The 14,754-nt window shown below is 35.2% G+C and overlaps 1 protein-coding gene across 5 annotated transcripts in view; it reads left to right on the forward strand.

Moving 5' to 3' along the window:
• The window catches only part of PHF14 (PHD finger protein 14), a 169,355-nt gene that overhangs the window by 5,993 nt on the left and 148,608 nt on the right, over positions 1-14,754 (forward strand). For all 5 annotated transcript variants that reach the window (XM_074900338.1, XM_074900341.1, XM_074900339.1 and 2 more), the window contains exons 3-4: positions 5,131-5,780; positions 10,503-10,647. In XM_074900338.1, the coding sequence (XP_074756439.1) occupies positions 5,131-5,780; positions 10,503-10,647 (795 nt within the window). The remainder of the gene's footprint in view (positions 1-5,130; positions 5,781-10,502; positions 10,648-14,754) is intronic.

A 14,754-nucleotide genomic window follows, 5' to 3' on the forward strand; every position in this document is an offset into this window, starting at 1 on the left:
AAGCAAACAAATTCAGGAGGTAGGGTTGCCATCTGTGTTGTAACATTGTAAATGAATAAGGCATTTCCCGATGACTCAAGTCAAAGTTGGCAACCTTTAGTTTTGAGTGCTTTTATGATTTTCATAGATGTCTACTGAAATTGTGTGAGGTAGTTAATGCTAGTGTAGAAGTGAGGAAACTGCTTACTAAATAACTTTCATTTATGTTCTATTTCCGTCCTTTTTCTATTAAACTAAATATTTGTTTTCTGAAACCAGTGTAGTCATGGATCACTGATCAGCTTCTTTTCCTACTCTACCCAGTCTATATCTGCAGTTAATACAGATTAGATACTTTTTTTTTCAAAATATTATTTAGAAGTGAATTTCTCTCCTTAGAACAGTAATATCTTAATCTATGTTCATTTTGTTTTGTATGGTCTTAATGATGTTACTTTGGACAGTTCCATTTTTAACTGCCAGAATTACGAGTGTTGAATTGCCAGTAGTTTACCAATACTTAATCCTCATACTCTGCAAAATAGCATAGAAAGTCAGTGGCATATATCTAACTGATGTTAGATTCTCTTTGACGTTAGGTTGAAAGTGAAGTATTATGCCTTTTCAGTTCTTGCTTTCACTATAGTTCTGCTGGTCTTAGCATAATGGACCTCTGTGGCATTAGTCTAATAGACAGATGTGGTCAGGATTTTACCAGTTGCACAACTCTGCCTTTGGTAATTTAAAAGTTCATATTTTCCATATATGATCTAGGTTTTGTGTCTTATTTTAACATCTGGTTATTAATGTCATAACTTTGTACTTAGTTTAAGCGTTTCTGTAAGGTATTTTTGAGTCTTTAAAATTATTTGCAATTTCTAGATCAGTTGTATAGGAAGTGCAGCTGCTTTTACATGTTTGGTATAGCACATGTGCAAAGTAGTTTTTGTGACTGGAGCTGTTCTTGTAAGGAAGTTTGTGGGCAGAGGCTGTTATCGACAACTACTTTTTGCAGTGCTTTCCACTTTCCCGGTCTGTCTGGGTGTAAGCAACCTGAGTGAGGGATTGTACATAGCATGTAACATGGTGTTTCAGCAGAGATACATGGGTGATTTCACATCATCGTGTCAAAGATTTGTCGTCCACCTTGTGACTGGGAGAAGGAGGCTAAAGGACTGCTAGACAGGGTGATGGTGAGGAAGTGGCTTTAACCTCCAGAAGAATTAACGTCACTTGTGGTCTGTTTTTTGTTACTGCCTTGTGAAGCACACTGGGATGACTTCTCCCATGATGCCTGCAGATTGTTATTGAACAATATTATTTAGTAGGAGTAACCTCAGACTTGGTAGTTATTTTCTGTATTGCATGCTTAGTTTTTTGCTTGTTTTCAATGTTCCAGGATCCTGGATCGTATTACTTGTATGTAGCTGTGAGCATCTAGGTAAGATTCAACCAGACAGGACCCAGTGGGGGGCGGGGGGGGGGAAAAAATACTTTCCAAAATGATTCCAGATCCTCTCTTCTGCTATCTGATAGAGTTGGTTAGGCTTTGTTAGTGGAAGATGCAAGCCCAAAATCGAGTCCATGATTTCCTTAAACTAGCTTATTCTTCAAGATTCACTTAAGTCAAGCAATAAAGCTGATTTTTACAGAGCTGCTTGTTAAGCTAAATACTGCATTGAAGAGGTTTTCTGTGAGTGGTTAGCCATATATGTCCTTACATAGTGTAGCACTTACTCGCTCTATAAGTGGATTTTCTTAGAATATAAAAAAAAAATAAAAAATCATAGGGTACCATGTTTAAAGTTGCTTGTAAAAATGGTCCTGCAAAACCCTGGTATGACTTTTTTTTTTTAACTGCTGTAGTGACTTTAGTAGCTTTTTCTTGAAGTTTTTTGCATAGTACATATTATAAAAGACTCCACAGCTGATGTCGAGATTAGTAGTCATTCCTGTTCATTTTTATTAATCTTTTTTGTATGTTAATTCTGGAGCATAATATGCTGTCCTGGAGAATTCTCAGTTGTCCTCTTTGGATTTGACTGCCACCTGCTGTTGTGCTCAGTAGAGCAAAAGATTTAAGGTATACAGGAATGACACCTTTTCTCACAACTGTTATCTCTTATATTTGTTCTCAGTGAAACACTGTATTCTTCACTCTTTGATGGTGTATCTGTTCCCATTTTTCACTGAGAGTAGCTTGACTTTTGTCCCATAGGGAATGACATGATATGGTTGCCAATTTGAAAGAGCCATTCTTTAGGAATTTCTTTCAAGGAGAAAATTGTATACTACAGCCTCTTCCTAACTGAAAGTGCATCTGACAGAAGAACACCTGTGAAAATAGCTGTTATCACAGAATAGCTCTTTCTAGAAAAGCACCTATCACAGTGGATGCATTCAGAAGAGGGATATCCCTTACTATAGGTACTCTGGTGTATATGTGCACACAAAGGGAGTACAAAGCATAATATGCAGGCAGAAGGCAAAGAGAATTTGAAGGAGAGAAGTGAATGAAACTAATGTTAATTTGTTCTCTGCATGGCATAAAGCAGCTAGAAAGCATTCTTAGTGCTGTAGTATTGACGTACAAGACTTGCTGTTGGTAACTTATAGTTCTGTTAAAGATCAAACTATACCCAAACTGAGATTCCCCTCAGAAAATGAAGTGGAAGCTTAAATTCACAAGAAGTCTAAGCATATATAGGAATGGAACATCACAATTAAAACATCCAAACAAATGACTATCATGGAGTTACGGTGGGGAAGTAAACCAGAAGAAAATGATATAAGGTAACTTTATAAAAATAGAGTTAAATTAATTTTAACATGGTAAAACACTATACTACCTTATTTATAGTAAGAAAAGTAGTGCACATTGGCACTCAGAATCTGTGAGATGAAATATAAAAATACATTTTGCTTTTAAACATACATATGGCATTTAGTCTATACTATAAATGTCTAATATGAGTCTAGCTTTAGAAGTTGTAAAGAGTTATGTGAGAGCTGGCAAATATCATACAATGGTTTGGATTGAAAGGAACCTTAAAGATTATCTAGTTCCAACCCCCCTGCCATGGGCAGGGACACCTTCCACTAGACCAGGTTGCTCAAAGCCCCGTCCAACCTGGCCTTGAACACTGCCAGGGAGGGGCAGTAACAGCTTCTCTGGGCAACCTGTGCCAGTGTCTCACCACACCCACAGGGAAGAATTTCTTCTTTATGTCCAATCTAAACTCTACGCTCTTACAGTTTAAAACCGGTCCCTCTTTTCCTGTCACTACACGCCTTGGTATAAAGTTTCTCTTTCTTGTAAGCTCCCGTTATATATCGGAAGGCTGTAATAAGGTCTCCCTTGAGCCTTTTCTTCTCCAGGCTGAACAACCCAACTGTCTCAGCCTTTCTTTATAGAAGTGTTTCAGCGCTCTGGCTGTTTTTGTGGCCCTTCCCTGGACCTGCTTCAACTCCAAACAAAGCTATTGTAGTTTAAAAATAATTTTTTAGATTGCAAATTAGCTAATACTTTTTTTTTTTATTTCTTAGGCATGCCTAAAGAGTGTTCTATTTCAGAACTTCAGTTGTACTCCCATTACTACCATGAAGGCTGGTAGGCATAGGGAAATAACTGAATTACTCTTTTCTCAAAAGACTGTGCAATAACTTGTGTTACTGCATTCTCTTTTTTTTTTTTTTTTTTGGTAGCCTTCTAAAGGTTAGAATGTTTGCAGGAAGCTTTTTACTTTCTATTGGCTTGTAAGGGGAATGATAACATTAATGTCCTGATCAGTAGTAGCAGCACTGATGGATTTTTTTTGTTGTTGATAATAATTTATTTGTCATCAAATACTTACATATACAGGTATATGCAGAAAAACCCCAAACTGTCCATGAAATCAAAATAACAACTGAATTACATGCTAGTCGTAGACAGTGTTCTGTGGGGTGGAAATAAATGCCATGTGAAGTGTGTAGCATGCTGGCCTCACTGTTTATTTGGCTTTATATATGGAGATGAATGTGCACAGAAGTTCTTTTCTGTGTAAGGTGATACTGAATGGTGGAGTTTTTTGTATGGTAACTAAAGCGATTAAGGATTTTTTTTAAATTTACAAGCATAAATATGTTTCTTCTTTGCATTTATGTGACAGTGCATCAAGAACTTGGTGATGGCTCTGAGCAAACTGAAAACTGTAGCCATTGCTTAATCAATACCTTCATTGGGTCAGACAACTTTATGTTTTCTTGTTAATTAAAAAAAATATTTCCTGAGTTTTTCTTCATTAAAACCGATACTGTAAATGAAAACTAGTAGGTGAATATATGATGAGAGATAGTCAAGGTGGATGATGTTTATAAAATTAACCAAGTTGTCATCTTTTTCAATAGTTTTTACGTGTACTTTATAGTACAGATGCCTTATTTTTGTGATTTTTTTTTTTTTTTTTTTTTTCCATACAAATCCTCTGCTGTTCTTTTTTATTGCACACAGATTGGCCTGTGTTAATTAATGGAAATAATGAATACACACAGAACAATGCTGTATGAGTGGTATAAGGTTAGAATTTACACGTAGTTGTGCAGCTGCAACACTGAACGAGGCATGGTTTGTGTGGGATTAGTAAGTGGAATAACACTGGAAATTGAGCCCCCAATCCTAGAAAAACAAATGTGAACTAAAAATGAAGGTGTGGTATTATCCATACTATTGTTAGTACTTGTTATGTAAACTCTTCATTTTGTAATTTAAAACCTCTTCTATGGGATAGCTGTTTTATTTTGAAGATTTAGAAAATGCCTCCAGAAATTAAAAACTGGAATGCTCTTTCTTTAAGATGTGAATTCACATGGAAATTATTCTGTGCTACTGCTTATTGTTAATATGAGCTGCAGTTCAGAGGAACATTTAACGTTCATTTAATAAATTGTGCCATCATTTTTTTTGCCATCTTAAAATGCACTCATGTTTAACAGATTCTCAACATACCACTCGAAATAGCAGTATTTGGACACCAGCTGAAAAAATAGGTGGAATACCTTATGAGGGAGGAACATGCATCATTCTTTTGTTTAACAACTTGCTTCAACAGATTTTATTTTTGGGGGTACATTTGTGTCGGAACTTTTTTTAAATTTTCATATGCTCAACAGATTCTGAAGGAAGTGGTCATGGGAGTGAAGATGCATCAAAGGACAGTGGTGAAGGTTCCTGTACTGAATCAGAAGAAAATATCTTGGAGGAGGAACCAGCAGAAGAGAAGGTAGAAGAGCAACAGCCAAAAAGCTCCACTGAAGAAGAGGTGCCAACAGCAGACAAAGAGGTAATTAAAACTGAAAAGAAAGATCAAGAAGATGAAGAAGAAAAGCCAAAAAAGAAGAAAGAGAAGGAGAAAGCAGCTGAACCTGATGCTGTGACTGATGAGCAAACAAATGAACCAAAAAAATGGAACTTACGCAGGAACCGACCTTTGCTGGATTTTGTATCGATGGAAGAACTAAATGATATGGATGACTATGATAGTGAAGATGACAATGACTGGCGGCCTACTGCTGAGAAGAAAAAAGGAAAAAATGCGCTGCGAAAAGAGGGGAGTGATGGAGATAATGAGGATGATGAAGATGATGGGAGTGGAAGTGATGAGGATGACAATGATGAGGAAGGTAATGAAGAAGATAATAGCAGCACGGCTAGTGATGGAGGATCCAAGAAGAAGAAGAGTAAAGTTCTTAACAGGAATAATGCAGATGATGAGGAATTGACAAATGATAGCCTGGCTCTTTCTCAAAGCAAGAGTAATGAGGTAGTGCAACCAACTTTCTATAATATATCTGTTGACAAATGGAAACTACTCCCCAGTAGCTATTCTGTTAATTTGAAAAGTTAAACTGATTGGTTGGAACTGTTTACAGGAATAAGGGAAACAGCAAAATTGTGCTATATAGGCACTGCATATTAAATAACCTTGCTTGGACCACTTTACCAATCTGGTGCCACTAAAGTCAATGGAGAGACTTCTCTTGGCTTTAAGGGGCGTTGGATTAGTTCTAAAGCAAATAAAAGGTCCAGTATGCAAAGAACATGTTTTAGCGAGACTTCTAGTTCTGTTTTAGCGTAAATGTTGCATATCTGTGATGTTCTAAAAGTTAAAAACATCTGTGACATATTCATAAAATAGCTAAATAGCTAAATGATAGGTTATTCTTTATCCCAGCCCTTCTTTGAGACAGTTCAAAGTCTGAACACTAAGTTCACTGATAGAAGAATTCTAAGTAAAGAAATATGCACACTGTGTTTAAAACCAAATAGGATAATCATGATAATTTATATTGGGTTTGCTTACAATGCTCACAAATGAAGTAATTTCTTCAGTACTAAAAAGCATTTGGGGAACTATTATTATTATATTAAATATCTTATGATTACAGAATGTGAAGATTGTGTAAGTCTTTAATTATGTAACTTTTTTTTTTTCCCATGTGCACAATTACAGTTGCCTTAAAGGTTGTGCCTGTGGAAAAACTAAGGTATTAGGTTGTCAGGATGGTTGACGTCATGTCCTGCAGTAGCAAAATTTTAAACAAAGAAAAAAAAGTTGCTGTAATATCTACATTCAATTTCAGGAAATAATTGCAATGTCAACATAACATTTGATAAATAATAGTGGTATGATGCCATTTAAAGTTCTGCTGTTCCATTTAATCTTTATTTTAATGTGTAAAATGACAGGGGACTAAACAGTATTTGGAAGAATCAGTGGACTCTGTTTCAGATACTTTGCTGTGTATTTTATATATACAATTGCAAATGAGCTGTGCTGTTTAAATTAGTAGGGATTGGGGGATAAAAAAGCATAATTCTGCTTTGTTTTGTTTTTTTTAAAACTTTTTGTATAGGCATCTTTTTTCACTGTCTAGCTCTGTAATTCTAGTGGTGTTACCTGTATTCTCTTGGCTCAGGAACTGGAAGTGCCCTACCAGTACTGATGAGAACTTTAAATAGAGACAGACAATTTTTTCAAACTTGTTTTCCATATCAGAATGCAGATGAGTCAGCATTCTTAGGGTTGTATTCTTGAATATGTCCGTAATTGCCATTGGCTTGAAAAATTAGGCCTGTTTCAGAAACCCAGAGCTGTCTCTGATGTGTCTTTTGTGAAACTTCTTAATATACATGGACCTCAGATTCTGTTATTGCCTTGGATTTAGTACACTGGTCAAAATATAAAATCAAAATTTGAAGATTTGAAGTTCAAATTATAATTTTGTAACTGGCAACTTATCCTTACTGCATGTAAAGCAAAGTGCTGTTTATGAATAGGTTTTTAACAAGAAGTCTTGCAACAGAGTCTCTGTAGACTGGATTGTAGACTGTAATTTTTAGTTTGATACTGTATTATATTATAACAGTATACTCTCCAATACTACATTATTTTAAAATAGTAAAAAAAAAAAAAAGTAAAAAATCCTGTCTAGCAGATAAATCTAGCAAAATCTCATTACGCTGCAAAATCTAAGTTCTTGAAAAACCAGATGTCTGAATGCATGATTAATTTATGAAAGAAAGTTCAGGTAATTAACTCTGAATATGTTGTAGTGTCCTTAATATGCATTCTTCCTTTCTTTTACTTTCAGAGGAGGGGGTGTTGGGTTGTTTGGGTTTTGTTTCTGTAATTTTTATTTTACCTTTCTACATTTAACAAAAAAATGTTGAGGTCTGCATATACACCTATTTTAAGCTGTGCTGTAATGAAATACTATGTGCTTTTCTACTGTATTAAGCACAGAATCCAAATTTAGCTTTCTTTCCTAGGGTTAAGCATCTTTAGTAGATAAATGGTGCTCTTCTGTTTTTATAATTGCTACAACTTTGTGGGATTCTTCTCTGAGATTTTTTTTTAATTCCTTTAAAGTTATAAGTATATAGGCATATAGCTTGAAATGCTTGCTTTCTTCATTAACACCACAGAAATAGGAATTACATACTGATTCAGCTGCAGTTCTTTCTCTCACTTGGGTAGGGAGCAGGACTTTTTTAGGAGTTGGCAGCAGTTGCCATCTGTACATAAAAGTTCCCATGCTTTACACAAGTAGGGTCAGCTTCTGGGGTGGGGTCTTTCAGGTGCTTACGTGGACTAAGTAGGGGAGAGCAGCAGACATCCCAGATCACTCCTTCTCTGTGTCTGCATAGAAAATTAAGTTGTTCTCCTGCTCTATTTGACCTGTTGGCTGTCTTCACATAAAGTAGACCATAATGGATGGGATCCTCATACTAGATCGAAATTTGACACCCTTCCATCATTGCTTGTTTCTTTTCTTTGCCCATGTTTGTGTATGTTCTCACTGCCTAAACAGCTAGTGTTATTTCAATGTTGTTTTTATAGTGCAATTATGTTTATTGAAAGTAATAGTTTCTTTTTTTTTTTTTCTTCTTGTTTTCATTACCAGACTTTGGGCTTCTATAACAGTAGAGATGCAAATTTCTTTTAAACTTATGTTAGTGAAGCCAAATATCAGTTTAAGTCAAAGGTACTGTCAGAAAAAGCTGATTTCTGTACAGTTGCAAGATACATCTAAGAAGCCTGTGCCATTGCACAATTAATCTGCAAGGTTAGGGAGTATCTACTGCCATTTTCGTATCTGTAATGTGAATGGTAAGCTAAACGTGAGTATTTTGAGTAACAATGTGCCACAGTATTTTTGAAAAAAATGTTCAAGTTTCTTGCTTTCCTCAAAATGCCTTGCAAGTTTGTCCTAAAAGGAGGATACTGGATAAAATGCTTCTTAAGTCTGAACTTGTATTTTTCACATAGTTACCTTCCTGTAAGCAAGTATGACTGTGTGAATGGTTGTATAATCTTTCATTTTTACTTCTAGATGAGAGCTGTGGTGGGTTTTTATAGGTCATGTTTCCTTACGTTGCTTAGAGAAAATGAATGAAAGATCCAGAAGCCTTTCCTAACTGCTAGAAGTATGTGTTTGACCTTTCCTAGGTCAAAAACATTACATCAAGCCATCTCTATTACTTGAGGTAAACTATTTGAGCCTAGTTTTAGGTGGTAAGGTTATTTTACCCCTTTATCTTGCTTTAAAAGGAAGTGATTCCCTCCCTCGCCCTCCAAAAACCTGCCCAGGTAAACCTAAATTACAAAGAAACTTCGTTAGTGATTCACTGAACATTTTGCATGGAGACTTACTGTATCAGATTGTGAGGCTATCATGAAATAATTGCTAAGATTAAGAATTAAAGATCCTTGAGGAAGAATACCTACTTCAAGTATCATTCATGATACTTTTTATCTGCTTAGGCTACACAGGCACAGTATTGGTGCTGTGATTTATGTCATAAATGGGGGATCAGAATGAGAGAAAGATGTTTGAGAGGGCATCTTCATCCTTAATTTTATTTCTTTTTCTGGTAGGATAGAGCAGTTTTGGAACATTTTCAGATTTCTGACACTTTGAATGGATGCCATTTAGGCTTCAACTGTCAGCCTCTGTTCTGAAACTATTACTATTTCTTTATACTGCAATGATTATTTTTTACTCGTGTGCCTAATTTCACACTTCCCTAAATGCCTTCATATTACCAATGAAGGTAGTGCAAGCTCAATGTTTGCTTTTAGTATATAAATAAAAGAAAATGTATGGAAGCCATGAAACTTTGCAGAAGAGACAGAGTCTGTATCTCACAATGAAAATAAGAAGCCTAGATGGTGTTTATGAAAAAATTTGAATTTACGTACATCTTTATTTGGTTTGTGAAACATCCTTTGTGGTTTTTTAGAGAAATTCCATATTAAGAGCCACATTCTTTTAAAGTGGTATAGCTCACATTGGAGGTGGCCAAAACAGAGCAATGTACTTGTTCTGCAAATCCTTACTCCTGTATATAATCAGAAGAAAATAAGTTGTTATAGTTTCAATAAATCATATGTTTTTTCATAGAGACATGAATTTGCATTATAACAAAATACAACTGAGTTGATAATTTGTTATATTTTACCTGAGTGAAAGCTTGGCAGGCTTGTGTTAGCTTTTTTTCAGATTTTTCAGATCCATCTGACTACTTTTTTGGAAGGTGCAAATTTTAACAAAATGAAGCAACTTTTCTGAATATTGGGATATTTAAAGGTCACCTTTGGCCTTGCTGTTCTGTTGTGTTGTTTTTTTTTCCTTTTTAATGGTTTCTTTGGGGTGTGTGTCTGTTCCTTTTTTGTAGAACATAAATGGTTTGAAGACATACATGTTTCTGTCTGAGGAAATAAGACCCTTCTCTGGCCTTTAGATCTTAACAGATCTGTAGGTATATTGAGATCAGTTTGTATCCATCCTTTCTCCCAGCTCTTATATTTCTGGATGAAGTGCTTGAATGTTTTGACAACAGTGAAGCTTTTAGTCTTGTGAAAATAATTTTCCATCTTTTTTTTTTTGTTGTTCAAAAATTGAGCAAATAACAGGTCTTTTGTTTTAAATAAAATTGAAGTTCCTGGAATAATCTGTGTGTCTTCATTTTTCAATATTAGGACTCATTGATCCTTGAGAAGTCTCAAAATTGGAGTTCCCAGAAAATGGACCATATTTTGATTTGTTGCGTTTGTCTTGGAGATAACAGCGAAGATGCTGATGAAATAATCCAGTGTGACAACTGTGGAATAACAGTGCATGAAGGTAATGCAGCCCTTCATTGTCATTGCGAGAGGAAAGCCTGTGCTTTGCTTTTAATGAAATTTTGACTTGCTTTCTTCAAGAAAACCGAAGCCTTTGAACTCTGGTAGGTAATTTTGTGTAATACTACATGGATCCTTTTTAGTGGTGAAACATCCATCTTCTACTTTAGCAAAGCAAATATAAGCAACTACAGGACAGGACATGGTCTTACAGATACCTATATAATGAATCACAGTCTGCAAATAAATAGCTATACTTTGTATTTTCAGGTCTTCATGATATTAAATGTGTTTTTGTCTTTACCTATTTCAGTATATGAATTTGATAGCATAACTGGGATATAAGATCATGAGACTAGGAAGGAAAGGGTTTTTACATATATTGCTATTGTACCAGAAAGGTAGAGAGGTGGGGAGGACGAAAGGAAGTGTCCATGGCATTTAGTTATAAGTGAAAACAGTTGGCCTTGAATTTTCACATAATTTTCACTGACAACTTAAAATGGGAATTTTAAAGTTAAAACATGCTCAAATCATTGTTTTACCAATTACTTCAAAACCTAGTCTATGTGTGATATAAATATAGGAGGTCTGGTTTTAAGGAAACACTTCTGGAATGATTCTGCGGTGAGTGTATCTTTAACAGCTTACACAGAAGGTGGGGTTGTATTGTCCGTTGTTGCTTTTGAAAATGGAATGTAGAGTGGATGCTAACACAGAGAAGCATGCATATTTTTTTGAAAAACAACCTGCGTTTTCTTCATTAATCAGGTTTCCTTTTTTAGTATTTTTGATATCCTGTACCTTTTTAGGGCTTCACTTAATTTTAAGGTTTCGAAGGAAAATGAGATAGCCTACTTTCTTTTAATTTCAAGGACTGAAGTATCCTTTCATACTTCAAAAGCATGAAAGGCATTTATTTAACTTACATGGTTCTCTTTGTTTTAAAACTTTTTGGAGCTGTTTAGCATGGCTTTACAGATAGGAAGTGCTTTTATTAATACCCTATTCCCCTTTTGTTTTCTCATACTAGATTGAAAGCTGTTTCAAAACAGTATTTTATGCATTGAGCTGTAGTTCAGTTCTTCACTTAACATCAGTTAGGAAACTGAGGATGGAATTTCTGTCCTCAGGTTCAGGTGCCTTATGTTAAATTTCAGAATCTGCTCTAACTCCCTAACACGTGTTGTGTTCCTTTGAAGAGTTAATCAGTACTGTCAATGGAGCTTAGAGATCAATTTAGTTGACCTAATTTATTTGTAATGAGCTGAATCACACTTTAGGTGCCTTTGAGGGCACTAGTTTGGTATTTGTTGACGATAACAAGTGTTTTATAGGTGTCTTGGTATACTTGCAGAATTCCTTCCTCTGTGTCCGTGAAGTTTTTGGAAAGTAATGTGCAGAATATATTAGAGATGCAGAAAACTACTAAAAGTTCATTTTACAGAATCTTGAGAGATTTTTTTTTTTCCCCCTAGTACAGTCTAATATTAACTAATGAGAAAGGAAACATGAAATGAAAGTGTCATTTGTTGATAATTATGAATGCCTATTTGAGAATTCCCCAAACATTACATACAGTCTAAACCCTAAAGCTGTGGAGCTCCCTGGAAATGCTTCTTTAAGATCGATTTAATGATTGTGCTGTTAGTCTTGTTAAAGTGCAGGATGATTGTGATAGAAAAATGATCTTCTGTCTTTTTAGAATAAAATTATGGCAAATTTGGTTTTTATTCCAGAGGAGTGCCTTAAAAATTCCCAAAAAATCACTTCCTCATTTTTAGTTTACTAAACGTTTCTCCCTGCAAAAGGTAAGATTATAGCTGCCTTTCCTCCACAGAAAAATAGTTCCATAGTTCAAAAGTCACTTGAAGTTTAGTAGTTCCAAATCTGTCTAAAAGTAATTGCTGCTGTTCTTCTTTTTGAAGTGTTATACGCAAAGATTCTCTATAGTCCCAGTGACATAGAGTACAATGTGTATATATTTGTTTTGTTATTGCAACAAAGTAAAATAGATTAATTCAGAATATTTAAATTGTTAGTTTGTTCTGATAAATTCTACAGTGTTCAAGTGAATGCTTGTTAATTTTTCACACTTATGGTTGAATGCTTAGTTCTTTACAATTCATTTTAATAATAAAAGCATGTGTAAAGTAATTGTGAAGGTCTGTTTGAATAGATGAAGTCTTAGAGAAAAAAAATTAACTGTAGGTGAAAATAATTGTTGACTGTGATAAAAATGTAAGTTTCCCCAGCATCAACAAGCTGAACTTCCAATCAATGGTAAATGCAGTTTGGAAGTTTACCTGATGTTTTATGTGTATGTATCACCACTAGGTGTGTATATCAACTTGTTAATACATGAATATTTTTTAAGTAGAAATGAATATTTTTTTTGGTGCATTTTTTCTGTACTTTCATATTTTATAATAAGATCAGGTACTATTTTAATTTGGAGCTTTTTTCAGTAAATTGTTTAAATAATTGCAGCAAATCAGAATTTTATAAAAGTATTTGGAACCTCTTAAATTTTATTTTTGTTCAGTGATAAATAGATTCAATAACCTGGAGATTTCTGCACTCCTGCTCAGTGGTCACTGACTCATTCTGAATTTAGGAGTAATAAATGAAGACACAGACTATTGTAAAGAAGTTCCAGTCAAAACCAAAATGCAGTGCAACAATTAACTTTTTGTTCCTGTTGGCTTATTATTCAACTCAGATGATTTCCAAAAATAAATTGAGAAGGATTTGAAGAAATAATTATTTTCTAATCATATAAACATTGCTTTCAACCTTGAGGATTATTTTTTAAATGTTACTAGGATCAAGATTTACTGTTAATATCATAGTCTTTAATCTGTACTTGGTAACTCTGTGCCCAGATCATTTTACACAGGCTATATTATAAGAAGTCCTGTGTAGTCTTACACATATCTGCTTTATAGTTTGAAAAATGTGTTCTGGTAAAGAGTGAGTTTGTTTTGTAAGCACATTGGAATCCGAGAATTTGTTATTTTTGCAGGTTTCCTTTAGTAGGTAGATTGCTGTGGCTATAGATGCTCTGCTGTGTCCTGAAATTCATTCTCATATTTGAGCTTCCAGGTTAAAATGACATTTCTAGCACAGTATCGAATTTACGAGGCTCCTATTTAAGAATTGGATAGAAAACATTGCAGTGATGTTTACCTGTGTTTGCCTGCAGTTGGGAAGGATAATACTCTTATTTCCTGTGATTTCGATATTTAGCAGTTATCTTTTCCCTAGGATCTCAAAGCCAAGATGTCTGTTACCCTGAAATGCCCAAACAAAGCTGCTGGAATACTGCAGGGTTTTTCTTCATGGTTTTTGCATGCAATTTCAAGTTGTATTATAAATTGTATGTTTTCTCTACTTTTCTAAAGCGCACTGTAGATCCTTATTTGAAAGGAAGTGCACTCCTTTCACACCCTACTGATGATATTGCTGATTTGATTGATCTTTCCATGAAGACCTTATTTTCTCTCTCCTTGTTGACGATTACAGAATATTACAGAAGCTTTTTTACTTCTCAGAGAGGGGTCTTATACTCTTGGCTTGTGCCTTGTGCTCTGCTGAAGTCTGTCTAGCACAGAATATTTCATGTGACTGGAAAAGATTTTTCTATGGTGGCTGCCTTTGTATTTAATATGAAGTTATTCACTAGCCATGAAAATGCAGCCCTTGAGTCAAGCCTATGTCTTCTGGACACCAGGGCTCCCTTTCTCCCCTGGTGGGGGGGACTCTTTGTCTACTTGTGCTACGGGTCAAAGGGCAGGTCCCATGCGATAGTTTGGCCCCTTCACGTGAAGGTGGGCCTTCCAGTTGCGATCCCTAAGTGGCTGCATGGCAGCATAGTTATTAGCAAGAATTTGTACCCTCTTTCAGAGGCTAAGATAATGCTGCCTTGCATTTTAAATCGGGCAGGGTCTAGATCTCCATTCTCCCTTGCTTTGGTAAGTTTTTTTCTATTGTTGTGCATACTGCTCCATTACTTGTGCACCTGGGTACTTAGTACTAGTGCCTTTTCCTTTTGAGTACCTGGTTTAGTGGCTGCCTGTTCAGTCATGATTTGTATTCCTTTCAATTT

Source organism: Athene noctua, chromosome 2 (assembly GCF_965140245.1).
Source record: "Athene noctua chromosome 2, bAthNoc1.hap1.1, whole genome shotgun sequence".
Lineage (NCBI taxonomy): Eukaryota > Metazoa > Chordata > Aves > Strigiformes > Strigidae > Athene > Athene noctua.